The 15,478-nt window shown below is 51.9% G+C and overlaps 8 protein-coding genes across 8 annotated transcripts; 5 read left to right on the top strand and 3 right to left on the bottom strand.

Annotated features, from left to right (window-relative positions):
* Nucleotides 1–256: 256 nt before the first annotated feature.
* On the top strand, nt 257–538 carry PV05_02231 (uncharacterized protein; the record flags this gene model as incomplete). Its single annotated transcript, XM_013462795.1, has 1 exon — nt 257–538. The coding sequence occupies one exon, from the start codon at nt 257–259 to the stop codon at nt 536–538; it is 282 nt and encodes a 93-aa protein (XP_013318249.1).
* An 11-nt stretch (nt 539–549) lies between these two features.
* Nucleotides 550–879, top strand: PV05_02230 (uncharacterized protein; the record flags this gene model as incomplete). The annotated part of the gene is made up of 1 exon (XM_013462794.1): nt 550–879. The coding sequence occupies one exon, from the start codon at nt 550–552 to the stop codon at nt 877–879; it is 330 nt and encodes a 109-aa protein (XP_013318248.1).
* Nucleotides 880–969: 90 nt separating this feature from the next.
* PV05_02229 (uncharacterized protein) lies at nt 970–1,887 on the bottom strand (the record flags this gene model as incomplete). Its single annotated transcript, XM_013462793.1, has 1 exon — nt 970–1,887. One exon carries the CDS (start codon nt 1,885–1,887, stop codon nt 970–972), a length of 918 nt encoding a protein of 305 aa, XP_013318247.1.
* Nucleotides 1,888–3,035: 1,148 nt separating this feature from the next.
* PV05_02228 (uncharacterized protein) lies at nt 3,036–5,328 on the top strand. The gene is made up of 2 exons (XM_013462792.1): nt 3,036–3,567; nt 3,625–5,328. The coding sequence occupies exons 1-2, from the start codon at nt 3,187–3,189 to the stop codon at nt 5,311–5,313; spliced, it is 2,070 nt and encodes a 689-aa protein (XP_013318246.1). The 5' UTR covers nt 3,036–3,186; the 3' UTR covers nt 5,314–5,328.
* Nucleotides 5,329–5,385: 57 nt separating this feature from the next.
* Nucleotides 5,386–7,121, bottom strand: PV05_02227 (uncharacterized protein; the record flags this gene model as incomplete). The annotated part of the gene is made up of 4 exons (XM_013462791.1): nt 5,386–5,708; nt 5,769–5,832; nt 5,885–6,062; nt 6,112–7,121. The coding sequence occupies 4 exons, from the start codon at nt 7,119–7,121 to the stop codon at nt 5,386–5,388; spliced, it is 1,575 nt and encodes a 524-aa protein (XP_013318245.1).
* A 944-nt stretch (nt 7,122–8,065) lies between these two features.
* On the top strand, nt 8,066–10,224 carry PV05_02226 (uncharacterized protein). The gene is made up of 2 exons (XM_013462790.1): nt 8,066–8,698; nt 8,746–10,224. Exons 1-2 carry the CDS (start codon nt 8,177–8,179, stop codon nt 10,015–10,017), a joined length of 1,794 nt encoding a protein of 597 aa, XP_013318244.1. The 5' UTR covers nt 8,066–8,176; the 3' UTR covers nt 10,018–10,224.
* Nucleotides 10,225–10,615: 391 nt separating this feature from the next.
* PV05_02225 (uncharacterized protein) lies at nt 10,616–12,236 on the top strand. Its single transcript, XM_013462789.1, has one exon. It carries the CDS (start codon nt 10,743–10,745, stop codon nt 12,198–12,200), a length of 1,458 nt encoding a protein of 485 aa, XP_013318243.1. The 5' UTR covers nt 10,616–10,742; the 3' UTR covers nt 12,201–12,236.
* PV05_02224 (uncharacterized protein) lies at nt 12,211–15,296 on the bottom strand. The gene is made up of 3 exons (XM_013462788.1): nt 14,354–15,296; nt 14,049–14,302; nt 12,211–13,999 (listed from the first exon to the last, which is right to left on the bottom strand). Exons 1-3 carry the CDS (start codon nt 15,127–15,129, stop codon nt 12,528–12,530), a joined length of 2,502 nt encoding a protein of 833 aa, XP_013318242.1. The 5' UTR covers nt 15,130–15,296; the 3' UTR covers nt 12,211–12,527.
* Nucleotides 15,297–15,478: the final 182 nt, after the last annotated feature.

The following is a 15,478-nucleotide window of genomic DNA, read 5'->3' as shown; positions in this document are numbered from 1 at the left end:
TACGTCATTGGGTGAGGAGGACGAGTGTTTTGTATGCCTTGTTTCAAGCTGCAGCTGCGGCGCTTCAGGCGCAAATCACATAAATATCAGAGCAGTTTCATTTCTGCCTGCGTCCGACTTGCAAGAGATATTCTGCCAACTTAATCTTTCTCCGACATACATACCTGGTAACCACTTCATATCTTGCACAAAGCGCATCAACAACTAAACTACTCAATCAAACAAAGCAATCTCGAAGGACAGAAACACAATCAAAATGTCCGACGCCGCCCCCGCCCTTCTGATCATCTTGATCACAATCTTGCTTCCTCCAGTCGGTGTCTTCATGGTCGCTGGATGTGGCGTCGATCTGTTTGTCAACATCTGCCTCACCCTCCTTGGGTACATTCCAGGCCACATCCACGCCTTCTACCTCGAATACGTCTACTTCGACCGCCGTGACCGCGCGAGACATGGACAACTCACGGGTCGTCCAGCGCCTGGTGTCTACTCGGACCGTGTGCAGAGCGGTGGAGTTCAGGGCTATGGGACTATCTAGGGGAAGTCCTGATGGGAGGGACGAGGAATAGTTTGACAGGGTGTGGTCGAACGTCGGGATTGAGAAGGACGCTGGGGAGAGGAGTCGTGAGAGCCGAGGATGGATGTGCTTGGACAGCGAGGATGGCCGAGATTGGGTCAAACAAGAGCAAGGAACGGTGCTCGGTGAGGACGATGGATGTACTACAAGGAAAGGAGCTCGTGGTTTCAAATCTATTTATACCCATGGGTTTTATGCTGGTCGACGAGTTGCATATGGCATGGAAAACCATCAATGCCATGAGGGTAAAGATCCCTTCCGAGCATAAGGACCTGAAAAACCGGACGACAGCGTTACGATGATTGAGTTCTCCAGCGATTGTATGAATTAGTTGATTTCATTCACTTGCTCTGGGCCTCATTTTGGATGTGTACCTCTGTCCACTTGTAGTTTCACGCACAAGGCGCCTTGATCCCCTTCTTGATCAACCAGTAGTTGATCGGCACAGCCGTCCAATGACCCAGAAACATGCCAATCTGCATCATCCACCAGTATGTGACGCTATTCGTTTCGAGGTCCCAATTGAATATGCCGATTTGAAAGATGGCCATCCACCCAAACAACCCGATCTCGAAGAACAAGAGTGACAGAGCATCGGCCTTGAGTGCCCGCCAGAGCACTGTTAGACTGTAGTTGCCTGCCATAGGAGCTATGGAGAAGTACTGGAAAAAGATACCGAACGCAAAGGCGAATCCGAAGTCGACAAGGTACTCGGCCCAGAGGAGTGAATCGTGTGCGCCAAAGCCGGCGTGGGTTCCATAGACCAGCCATTCTCCCACTACATCTCCAAGCACACAGCCGGCGCCGCAGTGGCAGACTCCGACTGTAACGGTGGCAAACATGGGTCGTGAAGAGCCGTGGGAATGACATGCGTGGTCTCCTCCTTGGTCTCCTCCTTCACCTTTCTCTTCGTCGTCAACATCGGCCTTTTCTTCGTCCCTATTTCTCTCGTCGAAGGCGACCGTTGTACTACTCTGACCACTGCCTCGTCCCTCTCCACCAGCGGTTTCGTGGGTTCGCTCAGTCTCGCCGCCCGTCCCTGCGTGCGGAGGATGGTGTTGCTCGTGAGGAGGTTTGTTCGGTGCTGGCTTCGAGGGCCGACCATATTTTACATACACCCAGGCAGTAATCGGCCAGAGATAGAGTGCATTGATGATATACACGGGGATCATGATGGTCATCATAGACCGCCATCCGCGGCGCCAGAGAATGTCGAGGCTGATCCATAATGCTGCAATTGCCGCGATGCCGATGGACACGCTAGAGATGACAATGAGAGAGACTGGTTCGTTGTAGGAGGACGACGACATGATGTGCTGCAATTGCACTCGGAAGTCCAGGACTGACTAGATGATGAGCGTCTTCTGCGGTTAAATCCTCACTGTCCCAACAGGCGAACTCCCATTTATGTTTGCACGTTTTTAAGTACGTCTAACACTTACTTGGATGAAGATGTTGGTAACGCTCCCTGAGGTCATAATACGTGGATCACGCACAAAGCGCGCATACTCAAAGTAAACAATACAACAACTGCGTGTGTTCTTTTCCATATCGTTTTTGAGCGACTGGCGATCATGATGAAATCAAGCAGACAAACAACCACTCAAAATTGAAGGCACGAGATCTCTTTCGACGAGTCCTGAGGGTTGCCCGGATCCTGGTCCGTGGGCAGTCGATACCGAATTTCCGTGTTGCCGGCGAGTAGCAGAGACCATTGACAGAAGAGCGATATAGTGTCTGATACTGGGCGGGAAGATATATCGTTTCAACCAGCTTCTTGATCTAGATGTCGTGCGGAACATTGCCCAGCGACGAGTGACTGGCATTAGCGGTCCAAGCTTTTGGGTTTGCCTGTCGTGCCTGTCACCTCATCATCAGCAAGCTTGACACCCGTGCTTGGTGCCTGATAAGCCAAAGGTAGTGAGCCTTACGTGTGGGCCATTCTTACCGTATTATTCGCCGGCCGTGCTCTTTGGCTGTGGGCAGCGGGCCGCGAAGGTTCTGCGTTTACTCCCATCAGTCCCATCATGAACCCAAAATTCGGAAACTCTAGGTGCCGAGTACAGCGGTGCGAGCCATCATGGGGGTAATGCCTAAACAGCCCCAAAGGTACCGCCGCCAGGACTTCCCAGTCATATCAAGGGGCCAGCCCTACTTTTTCCTAATCAACTCGCAGGCTAGCCACGGTAAGGAGTTACCATAGCACTGGCAACATCCTCTTCATAGGAGCCAATGATAGGGCCCGCTTCTCAGGTGCCCCAGCCGCACTCATGTCAGGCCATCCACGACCCATCACAGCCTCACCAGCCAGCAGCTTATCAAATTAGTTGCGATTGACCGTGGCTCTTGCGGGGCTGTGTGGGCTCGACAATGTTTCACAAGCCAGAAGTTTGCATTGGAGGCGCGATATCAAACTAGAAGTCGTCCACGTCGTTCAGACATTTTCACAGTAAGAATTCTGGCTCCCAGTCGTCGTGGTATGCACTTCCCATTTCCCGTTTCACGTTTCGACTCTCGTGCTCGACATTCAGGTCCTTTAATCTGTACCACCTTAAGGCTCGAGATCCTCTGATAAGGCTCCATATCACCCGTTTTCGTAATCAAGGCCCATGTCGAGCCCCGACATCGTCGAGCTTACCAATTCATACAGTCCGAATCCATATGCTTCTGGGAGTGGGCGACCCTCTAGCAGGTCGTTTGGACTCAATCGAAAGTCGGCATCGGCCTCGTACAACCCTATTTTCACGCCACAAGATGAATACGAGAACCGCACATTCAAGCCTCGCGTCGAACGTCCTCCAGCCTCCACCGCTCTTGGGCCAGGCCGGGTTGGCAAGTTCGGTGTGGATTTAATAGTAGAGATTACGCTCTGCACCTTTGCACTGGCCGCGGCTGTCCCTTTTGTTTGGTTGGCGGTGGTTATGGCAAAGTACGATCATGAGCAGATAACGGAAGACAAGACGAATTATGCCAAACAGGCTACGAGCACGGTTCGCACACACCTGTCTTAATTCAGTGCCATCCCAGAAGAAGACTAATTGGTGCAGATTTCTACACTCTTCACGATCCTTTTTGCGGCTGTGCTGGGCTCGACACTGAAGCGCTTCGCTACATGGCGTCTCGAGAGAGGCATTCAGTTGGGGCTGCTGGAACAGATTATGCAGAGTCGAACAGTCTTTGCCGCCTTCACCACACTGTTGTCATTGCGGGCCTTCAACATCATGTCCTTGGTCCTGCTGATATGCTGGGCTTGCTCACCTCTCGGATCCCAGGCGTCTCTACGATTGATCTCTACAGGCATTGACTTCAATACAGAGAGCAGTCTGGTCAGCTATCCTGACAGCATTACCAATCAGATCTTCGACTCAGTGTCTGGTGTGGATTCAGTACTGACAGCCCTCAAACCGACTTATGTAAGCTCTATCTTGGGACCAACAACCGTGAAATCTGGAACGATGGATCTATGGGGCAACGTCAGAGTGCCATGGCTGGACGAGAGTCTACCACAAGGCAACGATGGTTGGGCCGATTTATCAACACTCAACATCACCGAGGGGATGTACTCATCCCTAGTCGGTCTCCCAGTCGCATCGCTGGCCAACAAGAATTCCAGCTTTGTTATCGAAACCACTTACATGAATCTCGACTGCAAGACGTCCCAACCCGAGAAGTTGGTGGATATAAATTATAATGTCACAGCTGGCAACGGCACCTTCCTCGGTCCAAATGCAACTGTTCTTCAAACAAATCCCAACGCCATTTATCCCTACTGGCGTGTCGCCATGAACCAGTTCGTCAACAATAACATTTACTTCTACGGATGGCCTGAGGAATTGGTCAATGTCACCGACAACAACCTACCGCAGGCTACTTTCCTGTTCCAAACACGAGGCCCCTGGGTTTCCCGCTGCCAGATAAACCAGATCTATGTCGAATCGAATGTTAGCTGCGTCTCAACGACTGACGCAACTACGCAAATACCTGACTGTTCGGTGTCGGCACAACGGAAATCCCCAAAGAAGCACGCCCCTTCGACCGTGACGACACTCAGTTTCCCTAGTACGTTCTCGTACTTGACGGAGAATTGGATAATGGCAACCGATCCGCTGTCGAGCAGCGCCTACTCCTCGCTCAGCGAGTACTACCTACAGAACACGACTGCGGCGTTCATCCTGAGCGGCAACGGCCGCAATTACGCGGACTACACGAACGTGACAAACCTCGAATTCTCCCAGCGCCTGGGTCAACTGCTTAACACGTGGGTTTTGGCCAGTCAGGTCTCTGCGAGTACGATGCAGTTTTACGGGCTGAATTACCGCAACACCACTGCCACGTATTTTGAGGGACGCGCGGTGTACCTTGTCTCTTGGGGTTGGCTCGCAATATATTGCGCATCGATATCTGTGATGCTGATCGCAGCGCTGTTCAGTATATGGTGCGCGTTCAACACGACCATCCCCGACGTGCTGAGTTATTGTTCCTCCCTGACGAGGGACTCCAAGTACTTCGATTTCGCGAAGGGAGGAAGTACGCTTGACGGCGTTGTTAGGGCGAAGATGTTGCGTAATGTCGAGGTCAAGCTCGGCGAGGTGGTGGATCAGGATGACCAGCAGGGCCAGTTTCGGAATGATTTTGTGAATGATTTTAGCTATAGACCTGGGGAGCGCGTGCCGCAGCTTGCCATTGCGCCGCCAGAGTATTTGAGGACGCCCAAGAGAGGGATGTTGTATGCTTGAACTTGATATAGCAGTCACCCTGGCTTCTACGACATCCACATGATATCGCCTTACCGCAAATCTGATCGAGCATCATACAGTCTCTTGCTCGCTTCCGGCTTCAGGGCCCTGTCGTACCAAAGGAAGAGCAATGAGCTGTTTTCTTCGGCCGCCGCGAAGTCCCTGAAATACCCCTTCTACCTCTGATGACTCATGGTCAGATGTGTAATGCCCCTTCAGATAGGCATTGATCTTATCTCTCTCTTGCGCCGAATCCGGTCCCATGTCGTCCGCTCGGCCCACATCGGGTAGACTATTGCAGCGTCTAGGCCGACTTTCGGGCTGGAATTTCTCTGAGGAAAGCTCTGGTGTAGAAGCGCAACGAACCTGCTTGGAAGGTTCGGTTCTCCTCGTCTCTGCAAAACGAATCATCAACATCTGTCGCGCCTATGAGAAGCATACGGCGCCATGCACACCTAGGTAAAATGACCACTTGTTCACTGCTTTTCGGAATCGTGGATAGATGAACCTTTCGGCTTCCTACGATCTGTTAAACAGCTTCTTACCACAATGTTGAAATGGTTGTGCTTACCGCGCACGCGCGCCCTATAACCTTGATGAAACTCAGAATGCCGATGACAAATGGGATAAGTTGACCAGTGGCATCTAATTGATAAGGACGGCTGATCTTATTCCAGTATATAGAAAGCTCAATCCCCAAGATGGAGAAGAAGTAATAGAAGGTGACCAGTCCAATATATGTAATCCATCTGTAAAAGGGTCAGCGGTCTCTATTGTTCGTGATAGGAGTGCACCCACAAATTTGAAACCTTTTCGGACTTGCTTGTTCGGGCCTTTGTGGACATGGGACGAGATTTGTTGCCAGCAGCACCCTCGCGCACTTTCGTCCACGTTAACAGTATTTCTTGAAGCGAAGGCCCATACAACTGCCAAGTGATTGAAATAAGTCTCAACCAAAATGCGCCCCTCTTCTCGGGCTCTTTACGTGCAGGTTCAATCGAGGCTCCGGTTGTGTGGCAAATATCGTAAATTCGCAAAGCAATAGATATCGGAAGAAGAATTGGGATCAATGCGTAGAAGGCAAGTACCATCCCCATGACGAGCACTAAGACCCCGGCCAGAAAACCTAGGTACGCGAGGAGCCATCCCGGAGGGCAAAGTACAAGGAGGACTGAGGTAACTCTGTAGAGACTGCGAAGCCCACCCTCGATATCGAGTTCCGCAAAGAAAAATGCGTACGTTTGGCATTGATCATCTTTGCGCAGGTAGGTAACTCCTCGAAACCAGAACCAGACGTTGTAGGCAGAAACCATTCCCACGACGGTCCACCGAAAGACGGCGGCGGTTGGCGCAGTGAGGATAGCAATCAACTTGCCCGAGCTCCTCGCAGCTCTGAATTCAGCTGCTATATGTCCTATCGAGAAGCCACAGATGATGATCAGCCACATCAACCGCAAGAGTATGACCACATCTGCAAGCTCAACGCTTTTCGATGGAGTGTTTTTGACCAGAGCAATGAGAATGGCCAGCAGAAGGGCGGCGTTACCGTCATGCAGATCATATATCATTTCTGAGTTCGAGTCTGATACGGCCATGATAATGATTGTCGACAGTATCTGCAAATAGATACCAAGACGGATGCCAAAGCCATAGAATTCGGCATTGCCTGGACGTGTGCATGTTGCCTTTGGTAGCAGTTCCGTGCTCGAGAAACTCGGGGCTGGCACGGCTAAGTCAACAGGATGTCCGGAAACGACGAGCAGCAGGACAAGGAACAAGCCAAAACTGGATCGGGAGGAGAGTCTCATGTCCATATGTTCGATGGGTGCAAGTTTGACGCGGTAAAGGTTCTCAGGCCGACAGAGTTTTGGGACAATCCTTGTCTGCTAGATGGTGTGAAATTTCTCCGGTGGGTATGTCAAATATCGAACGAAAGTGACTCGAAAGTGCTGCCGATTGGAATGGTCTCGAAAACAAGAGCAGGAAAATATGACACCGAGGAGAGTTGTGCAGTATGTATATTTTGTAGAGCTCCATTTGACTCGGTCAGGCTGAGGAGGATGCGCCATCTCAGCCCTCGCGCCAAGTCTCGGATGCGTGTACCAAGCTTGGGCTGACCTACCTCTTATGTCCAGCAAGAGTCATGATCAAAAGCGATGCCTGGTGCTTTGATCCTTGGATTCTCAACCAGCAGGCAGAGCTCGACGGGCAATGGCCGAGGGAACCGAGCCTCTTGTATGAGCAGTGAGGGTGGAAGGCAATTCAGGCCAGAAGAAAGATGATGGCATGGGTACCTTTGCTCTGTGATACTCGCAATTTGCAGGCAACTTAGTGGTCTGGTTGCAGTCATGAGTGTCGTATTGCCTCGTTCGGTGGTTTTGTCTATCGACCCTATGACTTGTTGATCAGGCAGTGAAAATACGAGAGGAACATGGATGGCTGCAGCAGCCTTCAGCCGCACTCGCCTAGCATTGAGGGGAGCAGGCGGTGGGTGGTTGGTCAGGTCCAGGGATCTTCGCAGCAAGGACAAATACAAAGTCGTAAGAATTGTAGGTGGTTTGGGAGGGCCGCCTCGTGTGAAGTCCTGTGTAAAGTGGTCGTGGGCGTCCTTCAATAAACATGGATGGGGAGGTCATGGGAATTCCAGCACGAGGCGAGGCAGGCCAAGTTGGCGGACAGCCTTGGCGTGGCGAACGCGTTTCCATCGTCACGCGTTTTCGCGTCTCCTTACACTTCCTCGCATTGCATTGACAGGGTCTCAATGTTCCATGCTCCTTGACTGTTCAAGCCTCATTGACTGGCGTTATCGGCATTTCCAACTCTCATTGTACCTTTCGAATTTGTTTGCTTATTGTATGCCATCATGGATGCTCACATCTCTCCCCCGCGGTCGGTTGCTCCTTCCTTACATCCTCAACAACTCACTCCTACCTCCAAGAAACGCAACTACGACGGTGAACTGGTCAATCATTCTTCCTCTATCACGCCACCTGTAGAACTACGAAGCACTCCCCGCACAGGAACTCGCTCACGATCTGTGTCTCCTGCTCTCAGTGCAGCCAGTACTCCCCTGACCGAGCTGGGATCCACGCCAGTACTCAGCCCCTCGAAGTCTGACATGGCGTCTTCTGATTCCAAAAAGCGGAAGCTTACATTTGCCGAACGGGAAGTCGAAAAGGCCCTGAAGAAGCAAGAGAAAGAAGAGAAGGATCGGCAGAAAGCAGAGGCGAAGGCCAAAAAAGAGGAAGAGAAACAGCGCAAAGAAGAGGAAAAGAAGGCCAAAGATGCTGCAAGGGAAGAGAAGCAACGTCAAAGGGATGCCATCAAGGCTGAAAAAGAAGCCGAAAAGGAACGAAGGGCTGCTGAGATATTGAAGAAGGAGAGGGTATATTCGCAACTGACCTCTTTTAGTTGCGTCGCTGACATTCCTAGGCTCAAATGCGCATTGGTGCCTTCTTCGGCCGCCCTGGTCCAACGTCAACGCCCCCAGCGAGTCCGGACGATGTTACTCTTGGGACTCGTAGTCGACGATCCTCTACTGCGTCAATTGATATGGAGCCGCCATCGCTTGAGATCAAGGCCCGAGAACCAGCAAACCCTGAATATACCAAATGGATCCTGCCGTTTTTCATCAACGATCATATGGAACTGGCCCCATTCAATCGTTTCCACTCCAAGTCGACTGTGGGAGACACACTGCCGCTGAAACAGGACGCCAAACATGAGAAGCTCGATGGACGATTCCACAAACGCAGACGACGGACGGAATTCAAACCAGTAAAGGCATTATTGGAGGGAATCAGTGGCACTTCCAATCCACCGATTGACCTGACAGAGACCAGAGATGCCCTCGCGTCACTCCCGTACAAATATCTCTTCTTCGTGCAAGACGTTCGCCCGGCATATCAGGGAACATACACCAGAGCTGTGCCACCGCGATCCGCTCGCAAGCTTGCGATTAATCCATCTCATCGCGGCTTACCAGACACCAACTATGACTATGACAGCGAGGCTGAGTGGCAAGAGCCCGAGGAGGGGGATGACGACCTTATGGATGAAGACGAGAAATCAGAAGATGAAGATGGAGATGAGGATATGGACGATTTCCTAGACGACGAAGGCGACATTCTAAAGCGACAAACAGTCTCGGAAATGGAGCCGAAATCCACCGGATTATGCTGGGAAGGTGTGGAGGTGTCGCCTCAAGGTCTCGATCTCTCCGTCTATCGCATTGATGTCCTGCACGACTCAACAACTTTCCCGATCGATCCCTTTTCGACAAAGCACTGGTCCGACACTGGCAAGACCAGCCCAGTGAAGCGAGAGAAGGCACAGCCAACGGTTACACAAGCCCCCATGCAGCCTCCACGATTACCACTTATGGCAGTCGATCCAAACAGCGGAAACTTGACACCACCTTCTGCACAATCTGGTTCTATGTCTGCTGTTATCAAGACCGACAACAAATCAACGCAGTCCAAGGCCAACAAATCCGCAAAGCCAGTCAAGTTGATCGACGTTAGCCTTCTGCCTGCTTTCAAGGATGCCGTCTCAGGCAGCGCCCTGACAAAGCTTGGTTTAGTTGAAATTCTGAAGCAGAAATTCCCGAAGTGTCCCAAAGACGCCATCAAGAATACGTTAGAAGCCATTGCTGCGAGGCAAGGCACGAAGGAGGCTGACAAGAAGTGGGTGTTGATTGAATGATGTCCCAGCAGTGAATGATCCCGAAGGTAGAAGGCGATGGAAGCATTCTTTGCGCTTTGGCATTTCACAAAAGGATGACGAAGATGAGGATGCACTGTCCCAAAAGTGCAAATGAAGATGGTTACCCCGTTCCGGCTGAACAAAACCACTGTATAGTGGCAGGAGGTATTCGTGTAGCGAATTAATTGTGATGCATTAGCATGCCAGGCACCTCTTCTTCGAAAACCAAGTCCCCTTGACTCCAGTAGAAGCATCCATAATACAGCTCCAGGTCTTTCCCTCACGAGCACTCCACCTTCGCATCTAGAAGAACTACATACCTTGGTTACAGGACTTGGTATAACGGAGATGCCCATTAAGTGATATCCATTGTAGTGCGGCAAAATGCGTGATTGGCTACTACAGCGTAACGGCGTTCATGAGGCGTATCAAGCTACGACTTCTCCATCCAACACCGTAATTGTATTGAAGTTATACGTTGTTCGTATCAGCGCGTAGTCTTCAGAAATTTTACTGACACCATCGACTAGGTGACGTGTTGGGCAGCTTGAGAAGTCGTTTCGAGGTGTTGAAGACGTTGAAACTGAATATATATTCAGTCGATACTCGGTACTGAAATCTCTAAAAGGAACATTCTTGCAAAGTCTACAAAGTCATTTTCGCGGAAGATTAAAGAGGCGAAGTCACCTCTGCTAGGCTCAGGACTCAGATTCTGTAATCAGAAGATGGGAGACGCCAGCACCCCTTTACCATATACCGGTCAAGCAGGCCTTCCCTCAGCCAACCCGACAAAATCATTCTGGCAGACCTCCCACCCGAATCCGATCACTCATCACCGCTCGACAGGGGCGCTGCCATCAAAAGCTTCTGTTGTGGTCATTGGGACCGGCATCTCCGGGACATTCGCAGCGCACGAACTCCTCGCAAATGCCGCCGACGATCTAGACGTTCTCGTCCTTGAAGCCCGAACAACCTGCTCGGCTGCAACAGGGCGCAATGGCGGACACTTACAGCCGTTGATTCACGCAGAGCGCACAGCCATTATAGATTTCGAAATGAGCAATTATCGTCACATCTACAATATGATCAAAGACAACAATATTCCCTGCGACTTCCGCCAATTGCCCGGCTGTCTTGGATTCTGGAACAAGACATACTTCGACGAAGCGAAAGCGGCGCTGCACAGCAAGGCAGAAGTGGTAGAGAAGCACCGCTCCCTTGTCCGAATTGTCGAGGACCCGCAGGAACTGAGCAAGCTTAGACTCACAGGCGGCGTGGTAGGCGCGATCATACAGGACGTCGCGGCGAGTCTGTCCCCGTACAAGCTTATGATTGGGCTTTGGACCGAGATGTTGAGAAAGCATGAGCCGGGCAGGCTGAATTTGCAGACGGAAACTCCCCTAACGAGCATCACACCCGTCGAGGATGGCGAAGGCTGGATACTGCACACAGGCAGGGGTGACGTAGAGGCGAAGCGCGTCATCTTCGCGACGAATGGATATACGTCGCATTTGCTCCCGCAGTTCGCGGGTCTGATATCGCCCACGCAAGCGCAGATGTCGGCGCTATTACCGCCAAAGGACTCGCCGTTTACTGAGACCTTGATTCCCAAGAGTTACGGCATGATGGGGGTCGGATTGCAGGACCGGGTTATGAGTGATTACCTTGTGCAGAATCCGATTCTGGACAGTCAGGATGGAGGCGTGGTTGGACGCGGTGGGCATTTGATGTTTGGTGGTGGGAGGGCTGAGGCTAAAGGGCATGGGGTGGGGGTAAGTGATGATGATTACGTGGATGAAGACGTGGAGAAGTATTTAAGGAGTCTGCCGGAAAGGTTGAACTTGGCGACTGATGCCTCGATCTCGAGAGAGGCCGGGTTGTTGGATCTAGCAGCATCGTGGACAGGAATCATTGGGTCTTCGGCAGATGGGCATCCATGGGTCGGTGGTGTGCCGGGATCTCCTGGCTTGTTTGTCGCTGCTGGGTATAGCGGCCATGGAATGACGAACGCACCACTATGTGGACGCCATGTAGCCCGACTGGCAATCGCGGATCTAAAAGGGGCAGATTGGAAGGCCCTGCAGGCAGAGGAGGTGGACACTGCTGAGAGCGAGGAGGATGGCGGTCTGCCGAGGGAATATGTCGTCACGCAAGAGAGGATAGATGCTGTCTCGGGAGGGTAGCAAATGCGATCAAGACATCGGGGGTTTGTCCAAATACTTGGAATGGGAACTGCATATCTGATGAAGCGTGACACAGCGAGCGGACCTCTTCATCAACCCAAGTGGTCCCATCACGCCCTCGCAGTTTGCTGGAGGCCTTGCAGTCTGCATCAATCATACATTTCATCATGCTAGTCATATTCATGCGGGGTTGTGCTAGCTTCTCGGCTCACTCGGTGTCGTCAATCGGGGTCATATAGCCTACAAATGCACCTCAAGTCATGTTGAAGACTGTTCGATACAGCCTTAATCATGAACAACGAATGACCGGGCACAAGAACACCCTCTCTAAGCCATATAAGTGCCAGCTCCGCCGTCGCCCCAGAGCGGCGCTTGAACATATTCAGCCGCTCGTTCGTGCAGGTTATTGAAATTCCAGTCGCTCGAGGAGCCTGTGCTGTCTGGCGTAATCGGACCCATGCTCATGCCTCCGGAGCCCATACCCATGCCAGCACTGCCCACGCCAAGAATGCCGCTGGTTGCGAGCGCTGGCGAATATGGCTCCTGCTTCAGATTCGTGATGCCTGGGTAGAGGGACTTGGATTGAGTCTGTGAGGAATTGGAATTGCTTCCTATATTCAGTAAGATGTTTCCCGAGCCCGATTGTCCGTTGGAGTTGGAGGGATATGGATATTTAGCAGGACTAGGTTTGGGCCCATTTAAAGCGGCGTTCAGCTTTCCAAGCGCATTGAGCGATTTGGCCATACTGCGTACCCAGTGGGGGGAGTCGGCCAATGGTGGTGGTTCAGGAGCGGAAAGGCGCCGTGTCGCAGGGGCGTCCTGAGGTTGCAAATCAAACGTCGGATCTTCCGTGGTCCTTTGGCCTATCACTCGTTCAAGATCCCGCAGAAGCGTCAGTCTTTGGGGATCTTGGCCGGTATCGGGCAGGGTACCCAATAAGAATGCTGCTGAAATTGCGCGTTGAATCCCAATCCAAGAACGTGCCGCAAACTTGCTCAAGCTATGTATCTCCACATACGCAGCAACAGCTCCTTCTAGAGCTTGGACACATTCACGCCGAAACTGTGCTCGTGAAGTGGGATCCAAGACCGGAGTGGACAGCCCCGACTGTGACGGCCCCTGTGAAGTGTTGCGGCGTCCGCCTGGAGACAGAGAGGGCGTAGAGACGATGCCTCCATCAACGGATGAGAAAGATGGTTCCTTCAATGCTGGTCGACATAATTCACTGATGATGTAGGAACTATGAAGTTTCAAGGCTAGACGTTCGAGATGTTGGGTCATTGTGTAGCATTGATTTCGGTCCCGTAGGTGAGCCGCCGCTTGTGCAACGATGCTAGCGATCTCGTCGGTGTGTTTTCGAATCGTGTCCCACGTCATGTAAGAACGAGGGTGGAGTAAGCGCTCACGGACGATTTGTTGAGTGAGTCTGATGATGGCAAACATGCTCTCAGCATAGCTTCGATCTCCTGGCGAGCTGAATTTACCATATGGTATGTCTGGAATGCACAAGACGCTCGAGGTCGGCCTGTCGTAGCTGACCGCAAAATGCGAATCCTGCCACGCAAGTGCCCACCAGATGCGTCGGCGAGTCCACTTCTCAGCCTCGGTGAAATGGTTCGAATTGATCTGGAGGCCGATGGAGAACGCCATGCGTAACGTCATCCCCAGGAATATGTACGCCACGCCAGGATTCATGTTGTATGACAGTACGTTGCCGATGATAAGAGAAGCCTCGATAGTCTCCAGACAAGGATGAGTCAGAAAATTCGACATACGCAGCGCCTGATAAGAGCAACATACTGCAAGGTGTCAGCACAGTTCTTCCCAGTGACTATGTAGGCAACATACTGTAGACTTGTGAGGTAAGCTCCCTTTCCTTGGCCGGTCTATCAGCACATTGCGACCCTGAGGCGAACACGGCGAAAACCAGTGAAAGCCAAGGCAAAGAAACCCCATACGGCTTGTTCGGGTCAAGTTCGAGATGGTCGCGAAGAGCGCGAGCTCGATTTGAAAGCATGAAGGTCAGTGTATCCTCGAAGCTGGCGGCATCAGGCACGACGGGATAGATGGTGCCTGCGACATCTCTGTAAGCGACAAAAAATCTACGCACGGTCAGCCATGTGCATCAACGCTTTCGGATTTCTGCAACCTACTCTCGGCACAGCTCATCGTCCGGAATTGCTTTACACAAGCCACTAACGTCTTGCATACTAGAAGCGGTACTCCATAAATCGACGAAAGGATAGGTGGCGCTTTCATTGTCAAGACCCAGTTTTGGTAAAATGTTTTCTTCGAGAAGAGACCTCGCGGTGTCTTGCGTCGTCTGACTTCTTCCCAAAGCCATCATGTACGCAAGGACAGATCTGGAACCCAGATGCATAGTGCCCATCTGATTGCTGGGAGCATGTATTCCCTCTCTTTCTGCTTCATCGGAACGACTGTGTGTGCCCGCAGTGTTGGGATCGTCGGTCTCTGTGTGCGGTCCTCCAGGGGATAAGGATTCACTCTTGACCTGCGTACGCAATCTTTGCAATTCCCTGTTCATGCGTTCCCACTGCTCACGCGGCACGGTGACATTCGGCCCAGTCTGTAGCGCTGGATCATGACCGTCAAATGGTGTCCCCTCATTCTGACCCATGGGCCCCGGCAATGCGATACGCCGCTTCTTAGTCGGACGTTCGTAGGAACATAGCTCGGGATGGTCTCGCTTGATGCAGGAGTCGCAGGGCAAGTTACGGTCACATTTGACTTTTCGGCGATGGCAGGCATAGCAGGCTTTTGGATCTCTAACCTTCCTCTTGTTCCTTATGATCGCGTCTATGTCTTCCTGTGCCATCTCAATCCTGCCATCGGCGGCCGTGTCAAAATTTGGTTGCTCGGAGTTGTCACCCGCAAGGAGCCCGGGAGACGAGAGATGCTGAACCTCCATGATTGACGGGCGACGGTGCACAATGGAGGTGGCGAAGGGTATAGGGGTGCTCTTGAAGGAGAGCGCAGGCACAGTATCAGCACATGCTGAAGGTGGTCGACAGAGAAATGGTCCTCCCTGGGCAATGCAAGAGTGTAGGTGCAGTGGCACGAGTGATTGATGGTGAGGGAGTTGGGTTAGTGAGGGACTTAGTGCGAGAAAACATCCCGCCTTTTTCAACCCCCAGATTCGCCTCATTCGTCAGCCTCGATCTCTTCATCGGAAGCAAGGAAAAGCTATCCCTTTATGGGGCTAGTCCCTTGGCAGCCTCGTGACCCGTGTCCGTTCGAATTTTCATCATCGTCTTCCA

This window comes from Exophiala xenobiotica (genome assembly GCF_000835505.1).
Source record: "Exophiala xenobiotica strain CBS 118157 unplaced genomic scaffold supercont1.2, whole genome shotgun sequence".
Lineage (NCBI taxonomy): Eukaryota > Fungi > Ascomycota > Eurotiomycetes > Chaetothyriales > Herpotrichiellaceae > Exophiala > Exophiala xenobiotica.
This window is presented reverse-complemented; position numbering and strand designations above follow the sequence as displayed.

Coding starts and splice junctions, on each gene's coding strand:
- PV05_02224 (XM_013462788.1), bottom strand. CDS start 15,129: ATGGAGGTTCAGCATCTCTCGTCTCCCGGGCTCCTTGCGGGTGACAAC. Junction 14,303..14,353: donor GACGATGAGCTGTGCCGAGA/GTAGGTTGCAGA, acceptor GACCGTGCGTAG/ATTTTTTGTCGCTTACAGAG. Junction 14,000..14,048: donor GCTTACCTCACAAGTCTACA/GTATGTTGCCTA, acceptor GACACCTTGCAG/TATGTTGCTCTTATCAGGCG.
- PV05_02228 (XM_013462792.1), top strand. CDS start 3,187: ATGTCGAGCCCCGACATCGTCGAGCTTACCAATTCATACAGTCCGAAT. Junction 3,568..3,624: donor CCAAACAGGCTACGAGCACG/GTTCGCACACAC, acceptor TAATTGGTGCAG/ATTTCTACACTCTTCACGAT.
- PV05_02226 (XM_013462790.1), top strand. CDS start 8,177: ATGGATGCTCACATCTCTCCCCCGCGGTCGGTTGCTCCTTCCTTACAT. Junction 8,699..8,745: donor AGATATTGAAGAAGGAGAGG/GTATATTCGCAA, acceptor TGACATTCCTAG/GCTCAAATGCGCATTGGTGC.
- PV05_02225 (XM_013462789.1), top strand. CDS start 10,743: ATGGGAGACGCCAGCACCCCTTTACCATATACCGGTCAAGCAGGCCTT.